Source organism: Phaethon lepturus, unplaced genomic scaffold, assembly GCF_000687285.1.
Source record: "Phaethon lepturus isolate BGI_N335 unplaced genomic scaffold, ASM68728v1 scaffold39641, whole genome shotgun sequence".
Lineage (NCBI taxonomy): Eukaryota > Metazoa > Chordata > Aves > Phaethontiformes > Phaethontidae > Phaethon > Phaethon lepturus.
Genome location: NW_010516334.1, coordinates 7,855 through 32,953, shown reverse-complemented (window position 1 = coordinate 32,953; position 25,099 = coordinate 7,855). Strand labels below are relative to the sequence as shown.

The following is a 25,099-nucleotide window of genomic DNA, read 5'->3' as shown; positions in this document are numbered from 1 at the left end:
GACAACAGTGCAATCGACTTAATAAGATCAGCCTAGTGCAAAAAAAATGACACAGAGAAAAAACAAATGGTAAAGGTATAAAAAGTATCAGCAGACTAAAGTAAAATGCTATTAATCTGTAGATTTCTGGAGCTACACTGAGATCTACGGCCAGGTGCATCCTGTCAGAGACGGCAGAAAATTGTTCTCAGTCTCATGACAGGCACCCTTAGACACTCTCAAGACCACCTGGATGCTCCAAATGCAGAAGACAGCTCTACAGTCTCTGGGAAACCTTCAGGCCATAAGAAGCCAGAAGCAAATCAAGAGAACTCACTAGCTTATTAATAAGCCTGCATAGCCCCCTTGGTTTCTTTAAAGTTTGAAGACTTTACACCAGACCAGGAGGTGCTGAGCCCAGCCAGAAGCATTGCTTTATCAGCACTTTGTTGTTTCTCTGAATTAGTGAAGTGGAGAGAAAACAGGGCAGCAAAGCAGCTCCTAGCAATGATGTGCACCAAGGGAGTGTTTTGTGGGTGAATTGATTCACATCTGATTGGTGGTGTTATCTTTTTAATAGCCACTGGGCATTTAAAACATATTTAATGAAGATTATTGGACTTAGAAGCATTTGAACAGTGAAACTGCCTAAAGGCCACAGCCATGCCAGGCCCTGTTATACCAAATGCTATACAAACTCAAATTTTAACTCCATGCTTTAATTTACTCACCGTATCATAAGAACAACTTGCCTTTAATCCTGTGAGTCCCAAAGTGCCATCAACACAGCCACTGAACCTATGCAGTTTCACTGCACAGACCCATCAAACTCAGCAGGAGCTATCAGCGAGGGGTGGCCAGAGAAGGGCCACATGTAGCTGTCCACGTACATGGGCTGTCCCCCATTATCAACTGCTGGGACAAGAGAGGGAAATCCTCCGAGCATCTCTGCAGCCCTACCAACAACATACAAAAGGAGCTGATGATCACCATCTCCTACATACATGGGAAAAGGTATGGAGGCAGGATAAACACTGAAAACTGGAATCTGGATAGGAAACCAAGGGCTATCACCTTTCTTGAATCCCTAACAGACTGTTATCAATGTGGTCCTACATCAAGGTGATCTGTGATTCAGTTTGTATGCAAAGCGCTATGCAAAATGAAACAACAGACTCTTGTACCTTGACTTTAGGCACTCACATCAGGGATGAACATGCTAAAAATATCTATACTTACAGATAGATTTACAGGCCCAGCATCAGGCTGCATATCTGGGGGTCTTTCTGTACAAAGGTTCCCTTAAAGGCCAATGTGAAGCTGCACCTTGCAGTAAGCAAGCATGCAGATCACTGTAACAGAGAGGAATACTGTTGCCTCTGACCAAAGCAAGTCCCTCAATCCCTCAATGACAGAAGAAACAAATGTTCTGGGATTTCAGGCTTGACAGTAGTTCTGAGTCTTCGTTTAGGCAGGGCTCAGAGAACAATTATGCATATTCACGTGCCTTTTATCACACATCTTCAGGGACCTGGAGCCTCAAAGTTGCCTGAGGCATGCCTGAGAAACGTTCATTGGGGAGCTCTTGGATCTGATTCTCATCTCATGTGAACTGGCTTTTACACTTGCTTAAATGCAGTGATTTTTAAGCTGTTACCCTGATTTACACCTGTGGAACATTAAACACTTCCCCCTCTTCAGGGCAGGATGCTGAAAAGGAAACAAAAGGACCAGAAAATTATCTGTTTCCGAGTTTTCACTTTTCTCCCTGTCTCACATAGTCTTTATATTTACCTCAAAAAGACCAACTGAAACCAAACTATCCTGGAAAAGAGAACAGAAGTGGAGAAGGCCTGCCAGTCTAAAACTGAGATTTAGACAAGGGATACTTTGCTGCTGATTTCACAGCCTGTTGTGTGAGAGAAGCACATAAATGTCCTTTTTGAGCAACTCTCCAACCTAAAGCAAATTTCCAGCTAAGATCCTGCACGATGGCACCAAATTCTCTGCAATCAGTCAAGCAAGGGTAAAGTGCTCAAACTTTGCAAACTCAGCTTGGAGCTAGGGAGCTGAAAAAGGGAGTGGGATTGTTTGTGGCTGGAGGGGGGAAATGAGATGACAGCGGGATATCTTCCCCAGATGTAAATACCAGCTCATCTAATTAGCAGCTGACTGCTAGAGCCCTAAAAAACGTCTTTTCACATGTGGAATGCAAACCTTGCCCAGGACATCGACTGAGTCTTGCCCCTCCTCCATCCAGAATGCACAGGTTTTACTGCACCTGCAGGGACTGAACGTGATCTCAAGGTCAGGATCTGGCTGCTGTAGCTCCAGCTGGACTCACAGAGTGAATTCACTCCCCAAAGCTGGACTCTTGGTAGCAGACTTAGCCTCACCACCTTGCCTCTCAAGCCCAGCCACTCTAAGCCACTACCAGACAGCTACAGTAAGTGCATTTAAAGGTGATGAAAGCATTGGTGCTACCGATAGGAATACACACACAGAGACCTATACACCCAACCCTCCCGATTCCCTCTGTTCAGTGATCCTCCTGGCTCCAAGCCTCAGACGCAGGCTCAGGACTTCTATTGGGAAAACTTGTGCAAAGACTTGACCTGTCCCAAGCCTTTAAGAAGTTCCTGAGAAGCCATCTGATCCTGTGGACCATCAGTCAAGACAGGAGATCGACAAGTGCATTTAAGGGGGCAGTTCCCTCCCTTCTTTTCTAAAGATGCGTGTCTTCCTCAAACACATCCACATCCTCGCTCGCCTGCTTATTGATCAGGACGTCCCAGCTGTCGGGGCCATTGATGGTGTTTCCACCATTCACGCTTGGCTTCTTCTCCTGCATTTCTGACTGGCTGTCACTGGCTACATCCAAGGTGGGGTTGTCATGGCAGCCATTCTCAACAAAGCGCAGCTCCTCACCGTGCGACTGCAAAGGACGAGAGGAACACAAATGGAGACAAAGGAGGACAGGTCTTAATGCTGCTGAGAAGCACAATCAGACCAGGCTATAAGGGTCACTGAGGACTTTGCAGGGTCAGTGGGAAACGGTAAATTTACTCCTAGCCCAGCTCTCACAGTGGAAACAAGCTGTCCTGAGCACACCGAGGCAGGTTTGCATCTCTCTTACACTTGAATGGACTCCCCTGCTGCTCCAGCAGTGTAGCCAGCTATGTCCAGTAAGTGGACAGGGGAAGAAAAAAAATCTTAACTTTCCAATCCCGTCCAGCCCAAGAGCTAAGATTCTAGCCACCTTCTCCACCCGTCCAGTGCTCACCATGTTCTTCATCTTGGGCAGGCGCCTCTGCCAGCAGTTGTATATGAGCCCCAATACAATGATGATGGCACAGATGGAGCCAATGATCACCAGTACCACAAAGAGCTTGCCATAATCACTGCGTGTCTGGTTGGGGTGCGACTGGCAGCTTGTAGTGGTGGAGTAGTTCTGGATGCCAATCTGGAAGGAAGAAAGGGGTATGATAAATCTCCTAGCCTGCAGTCAGATAGAATCCTGTTAAGACTTTCCAGGGTCCAGCTGCCACCACCACTGTGGGCAGAGGAACTAAAAGCTAGGGCTGGGGAGTCAGCATGTACACTACCTTACATGACTAGAAGGCACATAACTAAATGTAACACCATCTTCCATGAAAGCTGACATGTCAGCAAATGACAGTAGGCACAATCTTATCTTGATCACCTACACAAGGATCACACCTATGTGCAAGACCAGGAGGCTATCATGGGAAAAACTGCCCAAGATTAGGAGTTCCAAAGACAAACTAGCGGACACCGAGGCTCTGGTGACTGCTTGACACAGAATGTAACCATAATAAATAGGTTTCCATTAAAGCTCTGGTCCTAAGAGGGCACAGCGGTCTTTCCGAGGTCTTGAAAGTGGACAGCTGCCTGCTGATCCAAAAAGCTTTGTAACAGCTGCCCTAGAAATGGGCGTCCTGTGGTTGCCAGCAAACAAAGCCCAATGCTGGTCCCAGTGACTTGGCAGATTTCAAACAGGTTAGGTATCAATTCGATAGTAAGTATGACTGGTGTAAGAGAATATCCTCCCTCCTCCTCCCAATCTTGTGCTAGTGCAAGGTCAGTGCAATGAGCAGTGTTTCATTATTGACAGAGCCGGAGAGTCAGAGGCATGTGGCAAGGCTGCTCTGGTAGGATGCATGTTAACACAGGATCACAGCTGCAAAGTCAAACCTTGCACCAACACGAATCCTTCTTTCTGTTCTAGCTGTTGATACTTCAGTCATGCAATTTCTACAGGGATGGCTTTTCGTACTTTCGCTGGTGTAAGCCAATCAATACAGCACTGAGCACTTAATTTGCTTTGTCTAACTGCACCAGCTTGTTAAGTCAGGGAAAAACCTGAGAGCAGACAGCCAGCAAGACAGTGGCCCACCTCTGTTGCTAAAATCAGCAGAATTACTCCAGCAATATAAAAAATACGAGCAGAATCAGGCCCTCAGTGCCTACATATCCCTATGGATATGTAGGCCTAAGGGGCAAAGTCAGAAATCATGGGACTAATTTGTCCTCATCTCTGTCCTCTTTCAAGCTGCCCAGGGTTAGCAGGGAATATGTGAGGGCTAGAAGAAGCTGGCAGAGGAGTCTGGCATCCATCACCTCTGGTCCTCTGCCTGCCCTTGTGTAGGCAGTTGTCTAGAGGAGTAAAATGCAGACCTTGGGATTGCAGGAAGAAGGTATGTGAACATGCCCCACCTAGCACAGGCACCTTCTCCCACCTCCTTCAGCAAAGCCTGAGCTACTGAGAGCCGCCAATGTATGTAAATCAGCTGGGGGGTGAGCAGGGCCAAATCCGGGGATGAGACCCAGTATCCCAACAAAACGAACGTGTGAAAAACAGCTTCACAACCAAGCCAAAAAAGCAGGGAGGGAATAACCCATAGTTACTCTTTTAACGGGAGCAGACATTTGATGGCCTGGCAACTACCAGAGAGGGGAGAAGGGAATTTGCCAAGTGTTTGACTCATCTGTTTGCCTGCTGTGAGTTCAGCACTCAGTTAGACTGAGATATGCTCCCAGTTTTCAAGTCGCTTATTTTAATTTTATAGCTAGTCTTAAGAAATATATGCAGGCAGACAGGCTCTTACCTCGGCTAAGCTCCTTTTAATGTCTCCCAGTGCCATGAGAACGTCTTTTGTAGGGATGACGCCTGTAAAGACAGAGAGGAAGAGATCAGTACTGCTCTCAGCTCAGGTTAGCTCAGTGAAATATACTCAGTCTGAAATACCTAGCAGGATGGAGGCAGGGGAATACAAGTTTTTGTTCATTGGTACTTTATGTTAGGAGGCTGAAAGAATGCAAGGATCACAGCCAAGGGTACCTCCCAATATTCTTTAAAGAGCTAAAAAAATCCAGGCATGAACTGATACCAGAGGCACCTAGGTATCCTTGCCACAGCCAGAGAAGCTCTGAGGATCTGTGCTTGCTCTGGGAGCGAGCAGCAGCACCACACAAAAAGTCACGGAGGCAGGTGCCCATGCTGCCCGATACAGTGTCCCTGCCCCGAGCAACTTGATCCTGAGCTGCAGCACTCAAGATGCTCCCACAGAGCTCCATGCTCACCACTCACAACCTTTAGCAAGTGTGTTTTGCTCTGCAGAGCATCCTGGCAAGGTGGTGAGCCTGGCACAACAGCAGAGGTCACAGAAGGTGTGCTGTAACAGCTCCGCTCCCAGCAGCAGACAGCTTCAGCCAGGGAGGCCCCAGCCCACACTGAGCCACCTCCTCCTTCCTAACAGCCCCCAGGGTGCTCTCCCAGCCAGGGGAGCAGGAGCAGTCAGGGAGGGTTTAGAGGCTGAAGCCCATTTCTCCTTTCACTTGCACAGCAGTAAAAAGAGGAACTGCACACAAGCATGATTCTTCAGAGCACGAAATACTTCAGTTATCCTTCAGTTAACCTATCCCTGAGGTTTCTAAACTCAGGGATACCTCCCAGCCTGGCTGTACTGCTGAAGTTCAGACCTGTTTTCTTTTCCAGGATGTCCCCTCTCATGACGGCACAAAGGTTTTAGTTTAGAAGACCAAATGCTCACCAAAGCCTTTTCATTGGCACATGGTCCAGCCCAAGTGCCTGGGAGAGACGCAATGATTTATAGCATTGATAAAGGAAATACCACTTAAATATTAGCTCCATTTTCCTATCACTGTGGGGCATTCTAGAATAGTGTTGGTGTTTTTTCATATAGGCCATAATGTCAACATTAGACACTAAGCAGGCAGCAGAAGCAGTATAGGAAAAGCACCGTCCTACCAGAAGGGGATTAAAGAGATGGTAAAATGTTCCAGCCCAGCCCATCTTTCACTGTCAGCTTTTATTTCTTTGGGGACACAGAGGAGGTGCAGTCAGGACTGGCTCAGTTCAGACAAGACTTAAGAATTGTTAAGTGAACTAAGAGCAGGCTGTCATGTCCTGCCACTGCAGTGGCCTGCCCATGGAGGATAATATAAAAGCACTGGGAAAAAGCTGATGGATGCTCGAGTGAAGGCAATCCAGGGAGGGAAAAAAGCAGGAGGCAAAGTGCAGAAGGCTGAGGGACAAGCCAGAAGGCAGGTGTGAAGAAAGAGAGTCTTATGCCTTCAGTCCCCCTCCATCCCTCAAGTCCAGTTAACACTGGGAACTGGTGGGACCGAAATGGACTGGAGAGCAAAAGCTCCCTCCAACATGGCTGAGTGCCTCCATTTGGGAATCCCTTAAATACATCCCCCCATCACAGGAAGGCTCCTTCTCCCAGCACTTACCCTGTTCCCCTGCCAGTGTCATTAGCAAGTGCTTGTCGTTCTCATTGGGTTTGCTCAGAGAGATCAGCCAGCGGTCCTGCAGTCCATCTGCCTGTCTGGAGAAGGCATCCTCCACCAGTGCCAACAGTTGGGGACCCCTCTCCAGCCGAAACTCCTCCTGCCATAGGAAAGGGACCTCAGTGAGTGCATGGAGGAAACAGGGTAGATGTAGCACTGCAAGACTGGCACGGCTGCACAGCTGCGAGCCCTGAACCAGACATGCCCAAGAGCCAGAAATGCTAAACCTGGTGCAATGCTCCCCTGCACACGCCCAGTGCCCCAGACGGGACCTATGTACATCTCCTGACACACCAACCCTCCTCCTCAGCTCCTGCGGCTGCCATACGCCCCATACCGTGCCAAGCCCAGCTGCCCTGGCACAGCAGGATCCCGAAGCGACATTATCGTGTAAGGGAGAAGGAAGCAGCCAGGCTCTTCCCCACAGCCAGGTCAGCGGGTGCCGCTCAGCCCGACATGCTCCAGCCATCCCTCGGAGAGCTCCTTTGCTGCTTTCTCACTCCTGTGTTTCTATTCTTATCTCTGGTTGCCATGCCAACCTGAAGGCCACACAGATGATTAATAAAATGGAGAGCTCCTGTTGCCATGGCAATTCAAAGCTCCCAGGGCAGGCACAGGCCCGTGCCAAAAACGGCCTAATTGGAAAAGACACCGATGACTGGGGCCTGAATCACCAGGGCCTGCCAGTGCCACGTCTCATCACGTGAGGGGTTTCGGCCGCCGCCCCGTGCTGCTCGGCTGCGCCTCCGGCCCCCGGCCCCGCTGCCAGCCTGCAGCTCTGCTTTGGGGGAAGCGGAGGAAGGGGGAGCAGCTGAGCCCAAGAGCAGGAGGAGGACAGAGGTGAGATGTTTCCAGTGATGGGGAAAGCAGAGGTTGCAGAGCACTGATAAATTCTCCGTGGTGGAAAAAAGGGAGCTGTGACCGAGCCTGAACGTACATGTGCTGAGGTGGAGGTCACCTCCCGAGGCACAGCCAGGTACTGCTGTTGGGTCAGATCCTGCAGTCCTCACTGGGGCAAAATTCCCAGGTATATTGAGTGGGAGATGTGCCCAGAGAGAGACTGGAGTGACTTGCTTGCTCAGATCCCATTAGGAAGATAAACGGGCTGCCAGCTTAACCCAACAATACAGACATCCCTGCAGCAGGTAAAAGCCTGGCACTATGAAGAACATTAAAGCCCAAGGTACAACCCTCTGGAAGGGCCTAAGCATCCTCCTTGTCCCTCAACTTTTCAGTGGGACTCGTACTGCGTCAGGCCGGGGCATCAAAACATAGGAAATACATTAGAAATCCCCATTCACACTAATTTAAACTACAGCACTTGCAATGCAGGTTCTCCCTCACAACACTGCCAATCCAAATACCACAGGACTCAGATTAAAAAAAAAAATAAAAAACCAGAAAACAAAAGGGCCAGGCAGTGGGTAGGTGAGTTGCCCAAACTGAGCAAATTACCATGGGCAGGAAACAAACTGCATCAACATCAGTGGGAAGGAGAAGAGCTTGATTCCAGCTTCAGCCATGCAAAGTGGTAACGGGAGACAGGGAATGAAGTGATGTTCATGTTAAATATGTATGTTGACACGTGTCCCTTTGAATAAGGGGGAGGACAGCAAAAATCATTTGCTGGGAAATATGTTTTGAAACATGAAATCAAGTAGAAAAACAGTTCAGTCCTGCCTATCCCAGGGCACTGTCTTCTTTCAGCAAGGCAGAACTGAGGATTCAACAGTAGACACAATTTGGTCAAGAGACATCTGCACATCTGCTTTTCAGTTCTCGCCCTTCCAGTAGTTTAAACAACACAAGTGCAAGTGACCACAAGAAGGAAGCCACTACATATTACAAAATTAACCATCATTTACACTCCACAGAGGTGGGAGAAAGAGCAATGGGGACTAGGACATGGAGGAAACAGGGCAGCAGGACTCTGGTTTTCAAGAACTGATTTTCTGAGTTGCAGTTGTGAACTGTACACAGATACTTAAAACCCTCCAAAGAGCAAACTGGCTTGCCTAAATCAGGAGGAAGGAGACTGACTTTTCATCTACCCTGAAAGCAGTCAGCATGCTTTACTGCACATAGGAATTCCCCTGTTTTCCCGGTCCCCAAAAAGTTCACCTTAAAAAAGATAGAACAAAACCACAAAAAAAACCCCAAACCAACAACTCACCAGTAGTAGCAACAGGTCAGTGCCACAGAGCCAGCCTGCAGTAACAAAACCAGCCGGCTCTTCCCAGAGCAAGAGCCACAGAAAGTGGGAGTGCAGACAGATGAGGCCAGAACACAGTTCCCTAATGAAACATTTTGGTCTTGGGCTGTCAGGCTCATAATCATTTCTTAGAATTATGAAAGGCACCTTGACCCCAGGCCTTTCACAACTGGTTTTAAAGTGCGTGATAAAAGGCCCAGCAGAACTGAACGAGCCCTTTTACCAGGGATCCACAGGGGGCTCTGGGCTCATGAATTAACTGCAGCTTTATGGGGATGGATGGACAGGCATTGGATTAGCAGAGCGTAGCTGGTTAACAGACCTAGATAACACACAAGATAACAGGGTGGGGAGAAGAGGCACTTAAGGAAGATTTAGTGACAGCTGCTTGACACTGAACCATTCACACTGCAAATGGGGAGTCCCTATTCCTCTGAGCCATCAGAGGAACGTTACTATATCCTGGAAGGAGGGGAAGGAAAAGGAAGAGAGGGAAGCAGAATCACACTTCAATCCTGCCACGTTTTCTACCAGTAAGAGGTGCAATGTTAAAAGCTCTCATGTCTCATGACAATCCAGGTACTGACTGGCACAGACTAGCAGCGAGAAGTTAGTCAAAATCCAATATGGGACTGACATGTGCTAGACTTTGAGCAAAATCTCTCTCCACCCACTCTTTTCCCTTTTGGAGAATAGGAATATTTCTGTCATCTTCCCCTTCTCTCCACAGCCTCTGTAGGGAAGTTGAGACTGCTTTTAAAATGTTTTGTAGTGAAAGCAGACAGCTAGAGCTGTGCCTGCCTCCACTTCTCTAAGCACTATTCCCCCATGCCATCAAACCTCTTTGGACTTACACAGTCAATGTTATCTGACATATTCAGGATGATGTAGTTTTTCCCCGCAAGGTTGCTCCAGTCTTTGCAGATCACCTGGAGAGAAAAGACGAAGACAGATGGGTTAGGGTAGGGAATGCATCTCTCCTGCTGAAAGCACAGGGTACACAAAGGACAGGAGCAAGGGGCTGTGCCATACCCCCAAGAAGTGCTTCTCAAAGAACGTAACTGTCCTCTAACTCTGTCTAAGGAGGCATCACCATTTCAGTGCTAGCGCATAGGGCAGGGACAAGGTTACTGTGCCAGCTTGCCACAGCCCAGCTTACCTTCCACCTCTATCTAGACTCCAGGAGGACTCAGGTACTCGGTGGAAAGCTCTCCAGCCTGCAGCTTTATTCTGTATGTGATCAGCACTTAACACAAAACCTAACCAGGAGCCTCTGTGGTCCTTAAACTCATGAGACATGGCAGCAATTTGCAGGCAGGATTGGACACAGAGAGGGACTAAGTCACTTGCTCAGGCTCCTCAGTACCATGGGGCAGAAAGCAAGACTAAAAGCTTCCCCTGGTGCTTTCTCACCAGTCAGCTCCTGCTACCCATCTTCCCTTAACCAGCTGCCAGTTTGCTGGACTTAGGAACTGCAGTTCACTGCACACCTCCTCTCCCACAGGCTCTCCTAGACCAACATCCTCACATATTGCTGTACCCTGCTCCACCTGCTCTGCATCTGGTCCCTGCAGGCAGCAGCAGCAAAAATAGCACCTTCTTCTCACTTCTTTTCCAGAAATCCTTGGGGCCATTTTTGTCCTGACACTTCCAATAATGCAGGCTGAGAAAACAAGGAGCTTTTGCTGCTGTGCGTGCCCCAGATGGGGGGTGTTTATTAGAAGCATGATTTTGTGCAGCATTTGCTGGGGAAGATGTAAGGGGACAGGGTTTTCACCAAGGATGATGGATACCCTTAAGAAGTGCTGTGAAAAACTCTCCTCAAAATTCAGTTTTGACTGGGTGAACAGAAAAAGCTACCTCCACGAGTCAGATATAGGGATGTGGGTAAGGTTAAGGGGTTAAACACCCTACAAGAGAGAAGAACCCAAATACCTCTACCACAACCTCCCACCCACTCCCAGCTCCCAGTGCTACCTGTGCTGAGTCCCAGGGCAGCTCTGTTGGCAGCATGGCCATGTGGGCATCCCCAGCCTGTGGTGACAAGCTCCTCTCTGCTGCCACAGTCTCAGTGGCTAACTCGGTGTCATTCCAAATGGGATCCAGCGCAGGCTCATCAGCCCTGTCCCACGGAGATGCAGAAGCGGGGTGATGCTCACTCCCAGAAAGAGTCTGGGTGCCTGGGGAGCTGCCATCAGGAGAGGGTGTCCCCAGAGGCGCTTCCACTGTCTGCTCCATTTCAGTTAGCACCGTGGGCTCCAGCATCTCCCACCCCACTGTGGTCTCTGACACCTCCTCTCTGGCCGAATGCTCTTCCCCACCAGCCTCTGCTGTGGTCTCCGCAAGCTCTGCTCTTGTGGTAGTCAGAGTCAGCTCCAAATCTGCTCGCCCAACAGCCCATGTGTCCCCAGCTGTCACCTCAAAGGTCTCTTCCGAAACACTGGGAGACCTTGCAGCAACAGTAGTAGAAAAAATAGAGGACACAGGCAGAAGACCTGGTCCCATGCTGCTCCCAAGGTCTAAGCCTGGAGGAACAGAGTCCTCTTCTGGCCCTCCTATGGCTGCCTCGCTCACAATACCTGGTCTGGCGGAGGCTGTGGAAAACAGAAGGGAGGAGTCCTCTCGGCCCACTGGCTCAGAAGATGTAACCTCTGGCCCAGATATCTGGAGGCTCTCCACTCCTCCTCTTGAGTGGTCTATAGGGAGCAGTCCCTCCTCTTCCTCCAGAGTGCTGGAGAAAGGTGTGTGCAAGTCAGGCTCAACAAATTCTGCCAGCGGCTGGACGGTGCCTGTTTCCCAGTTGTCTTTCACCTGTGTCCCATTCCCTTTCAGCAGGCCCTTCTGAGATGCAGCAGGAAAGCTGTAATCTAAAAAGAGATGCAAAAGACTTCATGTCACATCCCAAGTAACCATGAACTCTGAAAGGCAGACAGTTGGACCATTATATGTGTCTAGCCACAGATGGCGTCAAATCAGAGAGACGCTCTAAGAGCAGGTAGCCTGCTACCAAAAAGAGCAATCCCCTCTGACAAGTGCAGCCAGCTCCCTGTCCCATCCCAGTGAACCCACTTTCCCTAGGGATAATTCACGTGTTCATTCTCTCCACTCCTTTCTGTCCTGAGGCATTTTCACAGACAATAATAAATAACAGTTTTGACACCTGGCATCTTTAAGGCGACATTATTTATGAGTATTAGGAATCAGGCTGGGACCCAGAAATTTGTTTCACATGGGATTCAGAAAGATATGGGATGGTAGCAGTGGTCAGCCACAAGCTAAATGGGAAATACTAGGGAGGAGAGACAAAAGCACAACAAATCAAATTCTACTCCCTGGCACACCCAAGCAATACCACCAAAACCTGAATCAACACAGGCATCTTTGAAATGCAGAACTTCCATTTGTACAGCACTTCACAGCAGAAAAGACATTGCACAAAAATCTGCATTATGAGACTCCCATGTCATTAAGGAACAGTTTTGCTGCAGGGAAACAGAAGCTGAATCGAGCTCCCCTGCCTCCAACCTCAGTCCCTGGTTGTTCTGTGGCTCTGACCATGAACGTATGTGATGTTGCTAGACAAATGTAGATGCTGAAGGAGAAGATGCACCTCACAAACATAAGGTCAGAGCAGGCAGTGGTTTATTCTGGAAGCCCAGCAAGGAGCTAGGATCCCAGGAGAAGGACGGTATCTGTAAGATCAGACACATTAAGGTCAGAGTGACAGGCATAAATCCATCAGGCATAAATCAAGCTTCGTCTTTCTTGAGAAATCGGCTGTACCCGAGGAGGTCCATTTCAAGAGTTTGAATTCCAATTAACTCCCTTTCTCCCCAAGACGAGCACAGCATATATTCTGACTGAGAAAGGGAAGGAAAACAATCTCTCTGCAGCCAGAAATGAGCACCCTGCCCCATCTATGGTTATAGTTATTAACTAAGTGACTGTCTGAAATCCCCCATCTCCTCTCCTGCCTGCCAAAATAGATGCTCCACTGAGCACAGTGGGCAGCAGCCGTCTGGATGCCTCATAGAAGAGATCGGCATGAGAAGTCTCCATGCATCCCTGACTTCAATCCAATCCATCACTTGCTGCTGCCAGAGCGGGTGTGATTTCCCAGGCAGGGAGGGCCATGTCAGCAAACACATCCATTGCCTTGGATATTCCCCGGCAACCAGTACTGCCCATGCTGCTCCTGCATGTTCCTTCCCATCCCTCCTGAGTAGAGAATCATGCTGCTCCCTCCACTCCAAGCAGGAGGTGCAAAGATGATCCTGTTCAGCTGGCAAGTGGCTTCCCTAACGCACAGCTCATTCTCTTCATGCTGTCAGCAGCTCCCTCCAGACGCTGCCCGCAGCTGAGCATGATCCAGCTGCTGACCTTCAGGGTTGTGATGTGGTGACTGTCTCCCAGTTCTGGCTGCAAACAGGCCACTGAGATCTAGATATATCTAGTCTAAATATAGTCTAAGGAAGAAATTTTTCACAATAAGAGTGGTGAAACCCTGGCCCAGGTTGCCCAGAGAGGTGGTAGATGCCCCATTGCTGGAAACATGCAAGGTCAGGTTGGGTGAGGCTCTGAGGAACCTGATCTAGTTGATGATGTCCTTGCTCACTGCAGGGGGGTTGGACTAGATGACCTTTAAAGGCCCCTTCCAACCCAAAGATTCTATGATTCTACAACCTGTAGAATTCCTGGCCTGTATCAGAAATAGTGTGGCCAGCAGGAGTAGGGAACTGATCGTGCCCCTGTACTCAGCACTGGTGAGGCCACACCTCGAATACTGTGTTCAGTTTTGGGCCCCTCACTCCAAGAAGGACGTTGAGTTGCTGGAGCGTGTCCAGAGAAGGGCAACGAAGCTGGTGAGGGGTCTGGAGAACAAGTCTTATGAGGAGCGGCTGAGGGAACTGGGGTTGTTTAGTCTGGAGAAGAGGAGTCTGAGGGAAGACCTTATCGCTCTCTACAACTACCTGAAAGAACGTTGTGGCAAGGTGGGTGTTGGTCTCTTCTCCCAAGTAACAAGCGATGGATGAGAGGAAATGGCCTCAAGTTGCACCAGGGGAAGTTTAGACTAGACATTAGGAAAAATTTCTTTATGGAGAGAGTGGTCAAGGCATTGGAACAGGCTGTCCCGGAAGGTGGTGGAGTCACCATCACTGCAAGTGTTCAAAAAATGTGTAGTCATGGCACTTTAGGAAATGGTTTAGTGGGCTTGGCGGTGTTGGGTTGATGGTTGGACTTGATGATCTTGAAGGTCTTTTCCAACCTTAATGATTCTGTGAACCTACTGACCACCACAGGCAGAAGCAATGCCTGCTTTGCCACCGTGTTTCAATAGAGAGCATCCATCCTGACTGAGATTCTACCCAAGGACTCTGAGGATTTTTGCTACCCAACAGCCTACCCTATGATGCTCCCTCAGAGGGCAAGGAGGCTGGTAGGAGCAATCAGTGGCAGCACAGACAAACAAAAACCATCTCCCCTCTGCTGCCTGGCACTGGTCTTCCCAAAGGCTCTTACCACCAGCTACATATCCCAATGTCTGCAGACACAGTCACTGACTTGCCAGATGGATGGTGGTTAATGGCAGGAACAGCCACAGACCATGGGATCGAGGACATTAGGTTGGGACCCTCTTCAGACAGATGGTGAAGGTTTAGAACATCTCCCTGGGCTCTGCTGTTCCTCCTGCTGCAGGGATACTCAGGGTTTCACCAAAAACACTAACTTAGCAGGAGCCCTACCTGCCCTGACATGCTGTGGGTGAAAAGTGAGGGTTTCACGCTTTAAAACAAGGCCCTGTCGGATGAGATGTTATTTTCAAGGATCAGTGAACCAATCTGCCATCTCCTTTGGCACCTCAGTTATTCTTGACTCCTCCATACCTCCCCTCTTCCCTGACCCTCTTCCCACCAGGAGGAGAGCAAGAACTAGCAGATGGCCACAGCAGAAAAACAAACCAGGGAAAAAGCAGCATGAGGAGCTATGACCCAGGAGCTAGAAATGCTCCTGGCCTGTCAGCTCTCCTTTGAAGTCACACATTCAACCTTTCCTTAAGGTATTCTGTCACAGATTAGCTAGTTCCCGTGGGGGAAAGCCCCACATGGTGCAGCCATGCCGCTTTTCCACCAAGATCTAAGGATGCCACAGGGACTGATGCCTCTGCCATCTCTCCCAGGGGATGGATGAGCTCAGGGAGAACCCATCCCACTCTCTCCCAGCAGGCTCTGTCATACAATGCAGCCAAAGACTGAAACCTGAGCTGCTTCTCTGGACCAACAAATCAACAAGGTAGAAGCAGATACAGGAATCCTTGCACTCACTACTAATTGAGTTGGCATCCCTGCTTGCCACTAGTCTCTCCACTACCCTGCATGGTAAGCTGGGAGTACCCTTCTCCCGTCTGGTTCGTAAGATCCCACTGATTATAACCTCAACTCTCCTCAAATCTTGCGAGGGCTGTTATTCAGATTCACATGAAGAACAGTGAAACTCAAGGTGTTCTGGTCAGAGTTGTGCTGGTTTGTGCTCCTTACAACAAGGAGCTCTCCATACAACCCAGTTCCCAAAGGGGTTCAATCACTTTCCAGGTTCAGGGATGGCAAGTCAGTCCTTCCTTCCAGACCTTCCAGATAGACACTTAGTTCCTGTCTGGAAATACCTCCTATTGCTTCACTACCAAGGGCATCTGTCCACTTCTCAAGATCGGCTCTCTTTAAAGTTCTTTTAGTTTACATACTTTTTCTATGATTTGAAGGAACTTTTGCACCCTGTCCAACTCCTTGGTATGATCCCAGCATCTTCTTACCAAGGCTCCTTCCAGACAAGTTGGTTTCTGTCACTCTGCTGTGCAATGCAGAGCTAAGAGCTCCCCCATGCAAAGAGTCTTCTCAGCATTTCCCTCTATTCCCCTTCCCCCCAGCCATAAGGGAACTCAAAGGGCATCTCTCATTTTTAGTGGCTCCTTCCAACATTCAGCTGCTATAGCAGCTCTCCTTCAGAAAGCGGTCTTCTAGACCCTACAACACACTGGCCCACCTGGTTGTCCTCTACCTTCAGCAGACCCTCTACACCTGGTTCCCATGCCCTGGGCGCATGGAAGTGCCCCCACAGACCTTACCACCTACCTATGCCAGTGCTGTCCACTCCCATCCCCACCAGCTTTTGTTAAGAAACAGCAACCATGGAACAGAGAGGTCAGACAGACTCAGGTGAGCTGTGCTCCTGCTGCAGAAGTGGGGCAGGGTCTTCTGTTAAAGGAGACAGGTATTATGGAGCTGGCTGCAATGCCACATTAATCAGGCTTTTCTATCAGCTCATCTAATTTCAGCAAGAAAGCAGAGCACTGCCAAAGTGAAGGGTGCCCGAGAAGGGAGGAAGTAGTAACTGCACACACCACCAGCTCCTTCCCTGCGAGGGTCTGCTCTGTAAGTCTCCCACTAAGATCAGCAGTAGGTTGGAGCACAAGTGGAACTTGTGGCCACACACAGAAGTAGCATGTGCCACATACCCCTTCCAGCCACAAACAAGAGCAGCCAAGCCACAACGGAGCCAGCCTGATCACAGAGAGGGACAGCTCAGGAGAACTGCACACTGGAGCCACAAAACTGTTCCACCATCTCTGGCCAAACCGTCTAGCAAGGATGGACCAGATGAGCATAGTAAGCAGCCACATCATATAGTCTCCCAGAGCTTCTCAGTCACACCACCCCCTTGGGAGTCTGGTTCACTGATATGGAATTCCATACCTCCAGCTCGCCTCTTTGCCACCACATCCTCAACGCTTTCCATCAGTAGCTGTATTACCCATATTGCAGCATCCAGCTGTCTCCACCTCCCCCAACTCCTCTCAGCCCAGCTTTTCCCTTCCAAGCTCTCTTGCAAAGACCCTCAGGCATTATTTTCTAATAAAACCATCTTGCACAGCCCTCTTGCCACTCCAAGTCCTGCCTTTTGCATCTCCCAGCAGACCTAGGTCTGGGTAGCACAGATTCATTTCCTTCGCCTGAGGAGATGATTTGCCCTGGGAGAGATGAACATGAGCTCCAAACCTCTGCAAGAGCCGCCATTTAGGCAACATCCTGCTTCCTCTGAAATCAATACCAAAACTTCCCTGACAGCAGATGGACCAAGACTTGGCACTGTGCCAAAGCACAGTTCCCCAGCCAGACATTTAATTCATTACATTTCTGCTTCTCCTTCATTCAGAAGAGCTGGCCTCAGTTACTGTGCTATTTTTTTCCCTACACTGTATTTGCCACTATTAGCTGTTTAAAGCAACTGTGACAGCTCAGAAAAAGGGTGACCCTCATTGTTTTTAGTACACATAACCTGACCATAAGGTCTTTATTGGATTAAACTGGAAGATCGTGTTAACCAGTGATTGAATTACTGATAACTAGAAGGCACTGCAATAAAGACAACAGCATCCTGGCCTGTATCACAAATAGTGTGGCCAGCAGGAGTAGGGAACTGATCGTGCCCCTGTACTCGGCACTGGTGAAGCTGCACTTCAAACATCGTGTTCAGTTTTGGGCCCTTCACTACAAGAAGTAGTGTCTAGAGAAGGGCAAGTAAGCTGGTGAGGGGTCTGGAGAACAAGTCTGATGAGGAGCGGCTGAGGGAACTGGCGTTGTTTAGTCTGGAGAAGAGGAGTCTGAGGGAAGACCTTATCGCTCTCTACAACTACCTGAAAGAACGTTGTGGCAAGGTGGGTGTTGGTCTCTTCTCCCAAGTAACAAGCGATGGGATGAGAGGAAATGGCCTCAAGTTGCACCAGCGGAGGTTTAGACTAGATATTAGGAAAAATTTCTTTACGGAGACAGTGGTCAAGCATTGGAACAGGCTGCCCTGGGAGGTGGAGCCACCATCACTGGAAGTGTTCAAAAAACATGTAGACATGGCACTTTAGGACATGGCTTAGTAGGCATGGTGGTGTTGGGTTGATGGTTGGACTTGATGATCTTGAAGGTCTTTTCCAACCTTAACGATTCTGTGTGTGACTGATTCCTGGGCTCCCACCACCACAACACAGCCTGATAGCACCATTCATACTAAAGCACCTGCCAACTTTGGGAAGTGGAAGGTGCACGCTACTCGCTGCTTAAAATGCAGCCAGGTCTGAGGGAGTACCTGCTCACCATTTTACAGTATAGAGCAGTGAGGCTTACTGCAAAAAGGCATACTCCATCTGATTAAAACTGCAGGGGGATTTCAAAGAGGCAAAATGCAATTACTGGTGCTGGAATTGAGACAGTTGTGGCTAATACCCTAATCTTCCAGAAGAGCTAGGTGAAGTTACTGTCTGTGACTTCAAGACAGGTCTACACACACAAAAGAGATCATAGTTAAAAGAGAGACCCCGGGTAGCAAAGTGGTTAGGTCACATTATGCTTGGAATTTGCTTCAGGTAGAGGCTGGGCACCAAGTGCTACAGCTGTTGCCAAATAGCCCCAAGCCTTTTTCCTGCTCAGTGTATGAACTGCAGTAAGGCTAGAATAAGCCACGCTCACCCAAACACAGCCGGTCAGGGATAGCTGCACCAGAATAACGCTGCACACAAGAGTAACCCTCCTTGTCACAGGTCAGCCTCTGCCAGCAATCTCTTGGTCGAGATGGCCTGTCCCAAGATAGATTACCTACCGTGTCAGTGTCCACTGAACCAGGGCGTAAACAAGAGGCATCCCGGGAGCTGAGCTCAGGCAGGGGGCTGCTCAGCACTAAGCTTCTTACGTAGAGAGTCTTTACCAGGTGCTTCATTTCATTAATGCCTGGCTTGAAGATGGTATTAAGAACTGCAGATTTGCTGTCGGTCTGGATGAAGAGGCAGCAGATTTCAGTAAGGCTGAGAGATACTGTGATCTCCCTGGCCAGAAGCAAGTAATTCATCACGGATGGAAGTGAATCTCACTATCAGAGAAGAGTTGGGGATAGAAGATATTTTATCCTATTAGCTGGTCAGAAAACTTATTTTTCTTTGAATACAGTCCTTCTAACTTGTCTGTCCTGCTATCTCTCATCTTAGCTCTCCTGGGAATCCCTTCTGCTAATTAATATGAATAATTAAAAGATTACAATTCCTGCCCCCTCCCCTCGCTCCCCCCCAAAGTGCCACATGCCATCCTAGTGAATCAACAACCTGTAAGACTAGATTTGATAGCTCCCAGCACAGTCATGCCTTGGTCTTCAAAGGCACAACCTTGGAGCTGAAAGAGCAGACCCTGGCTGTAAAAAAGGGAGCTGCATGCCAACCCACCATCACCCCAGAAGATGTGATAATGCACTCCAGTCCTTGGAGGCTCAGTTGTTGGGCAAGTGAGGTGAGGGACTAAGTGCCTTCATCTACCAGACATTCACAAGTCTTGCATCAGTTTTCAGGAGCCCATACTCCCAGCAATTAATGATTAGGCTGCCTCAACCTAGAGCCTTCACAAAAGGGAACACATGGAGCACTGCGTTCTGACTGAGCCAAAGGAGAACACTAAGAGGTGCAAACCAGGGAGCACTCCTGGTTGGATATTCCACCATCTAACTCTTTCATTAAAAATCAGGGACTCAAAGGGACCTGCAGCCCTAATGACTCCCATCTTCTAGCCCTAAAGCTAGAAGAGATGTTGCATCTGTTGCCCAGGAAATCCAGTGTGACAGTAGGAAAAATGGGGGACTGGAAGCCTCCAGGCAGAACAAGATGGGGAAGGTGGGAAGAAGGGAAAGGAGGATAAGACAGGCCAAATGCAAGTCCCTGCAGGTCCACTCTGTCTTCAGGGTCGATCCATGGCTCAGGCCAGTTTGATACCAAAGGTGAAAGAAAGCAGCCAAACCTAAAGTACAACCTGAGAAGCTTCTGGGTTCCCTGAAGCCTGAAGGCAGAGGGATGCAGAATAACAGGTTCACAGCCCCACTGACTTGCCTCTCAGCTGAAGTACAAGCCACACACTGCTTCTTTTCGTAAGAATATGGCATCCACATTTCCACCAGACCTAATCCATCTCTTCCAGATGCAGCTCCACTGGGTAGTGGCTGTGTGCGAGTTAGCACACATACAAACGTGCACTCCTACACTCACTCAGACAGAATGAGACAAATCTCAGGGTCCTTCCACAGGCTGGTGCTCGCTGATGTCAATATAGATTTACTGTTCCTTAGCATAAATCAGCAAAAGCACATTATTCAGGAGAACCAGAGTCCCAGGCTGAGCTGTCCTCTGCCAGTGGGAGTTTGTTCTCACTTTCTAATGGACTAACAGGTGGCCCTAGATGCCATGTGTTTTCCAGAAATATTTTTAAAGGATGTTTGAGTGCACTTTAAAAAAAAGGAGCAGCAGCTGCAGATTGTTATTACTTTTTATCTCTTGCAGCCTCAAAGTCACACAAAAGCAGAGGAGTCTCCCCACATAGACTTCAGAAGGACATTAAAAAAAAAAAAGATGACTAATATAGCTTTGAAATCTCAGGAGATCTGGCTTATCTGAAAGATGACCACCAATTCCAGGCCCAGTATCTTTACACCAAACACAGAAAGAAGCCAGCACAGGTCTCCTTTCATAGCAAGGAATTTTCTCTCTCCAGTAGTATAACAATCCTGTTTTGTGCCTTGATTGATACAGGGTCACAAATCCGTGCTTGGGACAGAGCTACCGACTGTGCTGGGCTACATTTCACTGTCAGTCAGAGAAATCCCACACAAGGAAAACTTACACCATAAATTTTTTTCTTCTTAAACAGCAGCTGTTTGAAACTGTTTAATGGATTTATACATTGCAAATAACCTAACAGATGTCATCACACGTTCCACAAGGTATCACATGCCATCCATCACACATGCAGCATGTAAGATCCATTGGTTGTGTGCATCTCATGCACAGACTTTGCATGACAGGAGAAGGTTGCCCAATTCAGTGATGCGATTACAATATCCTTTATTGTAAAATGACACACAGCAGGTTTCTAATTAAATTTTAAGTAGAAATGTGCTCCCAGCTCTTGAATAATTTAAACTGTTCTATTAACCAAGGTTCTGAAATGCCACCGAGACACAAGCTCTGGACACAGCAATGGCCAGGGGGAAAAAAAAAAAAAAACAGTGCTTGGAAGCACAGAATTGGTTAGCTGGGCAGTGGATAGGGCAGGCTTCACGTAAAGGACAGCTGAAAGAGCACATCTGTTCCTGGAGGAAGGCACTGCAGGCAAGAACGGAAGGAGAGAGGAGCGTTTTCTGCATGCAAATGGAGCAAGGCACATGCAAGAGGCAAGGCTGCGTTCAGTACCCACTGCATCTTTCTCTCAATGCACAAGCACATGCTGTTCTCCAAGTCACGTCCAGATCTGTGAGTACACGCAGGTGCCTGCTGGCACACAAATAAAAGCGCCGCTGAGCACGCTGCCAGCGTGCGAGAGCAGCTAAGCCGGAGCATGTCCCAAGGATGCGCCGGCAGGAAGATGCACCACGCGCCCCCGGCATCGCCGCGGAGGCAGCGTCTGCACAGCTTCCCCACAGCCAAACCTGCAACCGCCCCACGGGCCACACGAGTCGCAGGGCAGCAAGAGCACAGCCAGTTTAGCAGCAACGTTAGCAAGCAAAGGGCTTTGGAGACCTAAGCTGGGACGTAGCGTGCGCCGAGTCCCAGTGGGCAGCCTGAGCCACAGCACTGCGGCGGCCCTCAGCCCTGGGTGAGCACAGGTCTTTTTTAAGGTCACAGAAATAGGAGTGAAGATGAAACAAGACTTGTGCTTTCTAAATGCAGACCTCAGTCAGACCTTCTTGCTGAGAGGGAAGCAGTGATACCAGATAAGGGAGTAGGGATAAGGCTGAAGCCTGGCCCCTGGGTAACACTTAATACATGCCCCACATGACACTTAAGAGCAGGAACATGTGAAGTAATCTCCTAAGCTACTGGAAACCCTGCAATGCTCTTCCTCCTTCCTCCCATCCCTCTCCCTAAGAATATCTCAGAGCCAGCAAGGGACTTGGGAGGAGACTCGGGGTGGGGGGACAGACTCAAAAAACACTCCATAGAGAAAAGAAAGCTCAAATGCTAACAAAACTCTTTTTGGCCATGACTCCCCAGGATGCAAGCAGAACAGGGTAGGAAACAGGACAGCTGCCCAAGGGAGAAAACCTGCTCTCTTCTATCAGGCCAAATCCCCACTGAAGTCACAGAGTGAGAAATCCAGAATTTGACCCCGGAAACGCAGCTTTGACTCAAACCCCAAGGTGACCTTGATCTGAGCTGGTGTCTTGAGACCTTTAGGTTGTGCTTAACTGACAGCAACAGAAAGAAGGGAAAGATGAAAGAGCATAAAAAGGGAAGGAGAGAGAGAAAGAAGGGCACGAGGCAATGTGAAACTAGGTAGTGGCAATACTTTTATTCCTGAGATGCCATGAGCTGGGAAAAGTTCAGCTGTAACTTGGTTTCTAAAGCCTATGCTTGCTCAGGGTTCACTGGGGACACATCAGGCACTGAAGTGAGAAGATAGAGCTGACGTTTAATCTCAGGCCCTCTTAGCAAGAGTTGTGTCAGAGCAGGAAGACAGATCCCTGCATCCTTCCACCTCCCCAGAGTCTCAGCAAAGCGGGAAGGAAGAACAGGGTAAAAACAACCTACCTGTTGCTGGTCCCAAGTCCAGGGTGGAATCATTGAGCTCTCCCCCGTCTTCCCAGAAGTACTGCGGGGGCTGTAAAATCTTGGACTCCTCATTCTCCTCGCTGGCAAAGCCTGATCCCGGGGCAGCATGCAGAGAGCCAGCAGCAAGATCAGACTCCGCAGCCTCTGGGCTGGTTTGCTCATGGGAATTCACGGCCTCCAGGTTGGACATCATGGCAAACTCCAGCAGGGAAGTTGACGTGAGGCCATCAGCGGTTGGCTCCTCTGAGGAGGCAAGGCAGAGGCACAAGGTCCCTGTATAATGACAGTAAACCTGTATCAGAGAGAGGGCTGACACTGTCTGGCTTGTCTTCTCCTTGCAGCCTGTTCCTGCCAACCCAACCCACCGTGCACACCTGCCTTTGGGGTAACCTGCCCCACTAGTGGGCTGCACTTTCAGCTTATGAGGAAAATCAGGGTGTTTTGGGAAACATCCACAACCATGAAGAGAAGTATTCACATCCAGAAGGAGTCAGTGCCAACCAGCCATCCAGCCCGGGGCACCTCTCTTCGATGGGGCAGTGATGGTTCCCCTCTATGAGTTTTTTTGCCTCTTTGAAAGGATGAGGTGCCTTGTTAATCACCCATCCTGGACAGGAGGTGGAATGTCTCATATTTAAGCCATGAAATTTTGTCTCTGTGAAGTCAGTAACAGTTTCCTATCTGACTGTCACTCTGGCAAGATTTCACCCTAATGCTCCTGATCTGCAGCTATATTATATGCAGGGGAACCGATTTAAACCAAAATTATTCACATCACCAATATTAATCATGTTTTAAATCAGCAGTCTGGAAATCTATTTTTAAGTCATTGATTTGAACTTCATTTTGCATTCACATTTTTTGTTTATATAAGGAAGGGCTGACTGTCACAGGTAAGAATTAAAATGTACTAACAGCAAACATCTACATAACACTAAGCAGGGAGGCAGGTTGCATTTTACACTTTTCTTTCAACAATTATATCCTTGTTATTTCCGTTTTATATATTAGAAGGCTTGGATGACACTTCCTGATTCCTAGATGAGACTTTAATTGTGATTTGTGTCAAGGTACATTCACATGCATATTGAACTTCAATCAAAATGCAAGAAAACAGCACCTGGAACTTGGCTTTATTCAACCGATAAATACCATGATAAATATGGAGACATATGGAAAAAATGAGATTACCAAAACACGTTTTACATTTAAACCAGTTTTGTTAAGCATGCAAAGTAAATAATTTGGGTGAACCGAACCAATTGCTTCCTAGCTCTCTGTTGTTCAGCACATTAAAACAAGACGATCTCATCCTCTCACAGCTGATTTTTATTCACAGATTAGAAGAAAAAAGGACAAGTTTTCCTGCTTTCTCAGCTCATACTCAGTTCCTCAATTCTTAATGAACTAGTCACTGAACTGAACTAATGGAATAAGCTGAAATGAAGACTAATTCAGTATTTTTCTTTGATAACCAATTTTCTAGACAAGAGAAATGCAGCAGATCTAATCCATCTGGACTTCAGGAAAATATCTGACACAGTGCTTCATGCAGAATTACAAGAGAAGCAAGAAAAGACACCAATTAGCAGGAGAACTGTAAGGCACTGGCTATATGAAAAATGACAGAGGCTTGTGCTGGAGGGAGGCTATTAGTGGAATTCCTCAAGGTCTGTCCTTGGATCTGCTGTTCTTTAACATTTTCCTAAGTGACCTTGGAACAGAAATTAGGAACATGATAATGAAATTAGCCAAGGACACAAGGCGAGGAGACACCCTCACTGCACAGAAAGACTGTTGGTACAGCTAGGTGATCTTGAGAGTGGAAATAAACAGAAATATTATGAAAAGAAATAGTACAAAGTGGTAAGTCACCACCTTGAGAACCAGCACCAAACACTTCTGATACAAGATAGGAAACCATCCATTAGAAACGTCTTAGGAGGAGAAACACCTGTATTGGAAACGCTCTAAGATATCACTGGAATGCAGATGTGAAAATGCTTGCACAGTCAAGAAGTATTAGAGGGATTTTTACAAAGCACTGCTGAGACATCACCTGGATGCTGCATGCAGATCTGGATACACATGGCCTGAAATGATTTAAGCAGAGCTGAACTGCCTTCAGGCAAAGGCATAGACTAGGTAACCTCCCGAGGTTCCTTCCCGCACTATGTCCTACGACTCCACGTCCCAGAAGAACAAATTCAAATCAGGGCAAGTGCCAAGATGAGCTATGGGGCAATGGCAGATGGGTTAGCCCTGGTGCTTTCGCTGAAAACATTGGCTTGTTAGCACAAAAAGTTTGGGAATTGCTGCTCACTTGCCAGGCTGATTACCAAGCCTGTCCTGGGAACGCTGGAAGCCAGAAATGCATTTCTCAAGCCTTCTGCCTGCTCTGGCCCTCTCCACCTTCCTCCACTATTCTCTGAACTGAGAAAAATCCA

At 48.3% G+C, this 25,099-nt stretch overlaps 1 protein-coding gene across 1 annotated transcript; it reads right to left on the bottom strand.

Annotated features, from left to right (window-relative positions):
• Positions 1-2,704: 2,704 nt before the first annotated feature.
• Positions 2,705-22,925, bottom strand: PODXL2 (podocalyxin-like 2; the record flags this gene model as incomplete). Its single annotated transcript, XM_010296025.1, has 7 exons — positions 2,705-2,914; positions 3,263-3,442; positions 5,109-5,170; positions 6,760-6,916; positions 9,883-9,957; positions 11,006-11,895; positions 22,632-22,925. Coding segments are annotated over 7 exons (1,868 nt in total), but the record flags the coding sequence as incomplete, so codon positions are not given.
• Between the last annotated feature and the right edge of the window lie 2,174 nt (positions 22,926-25,099).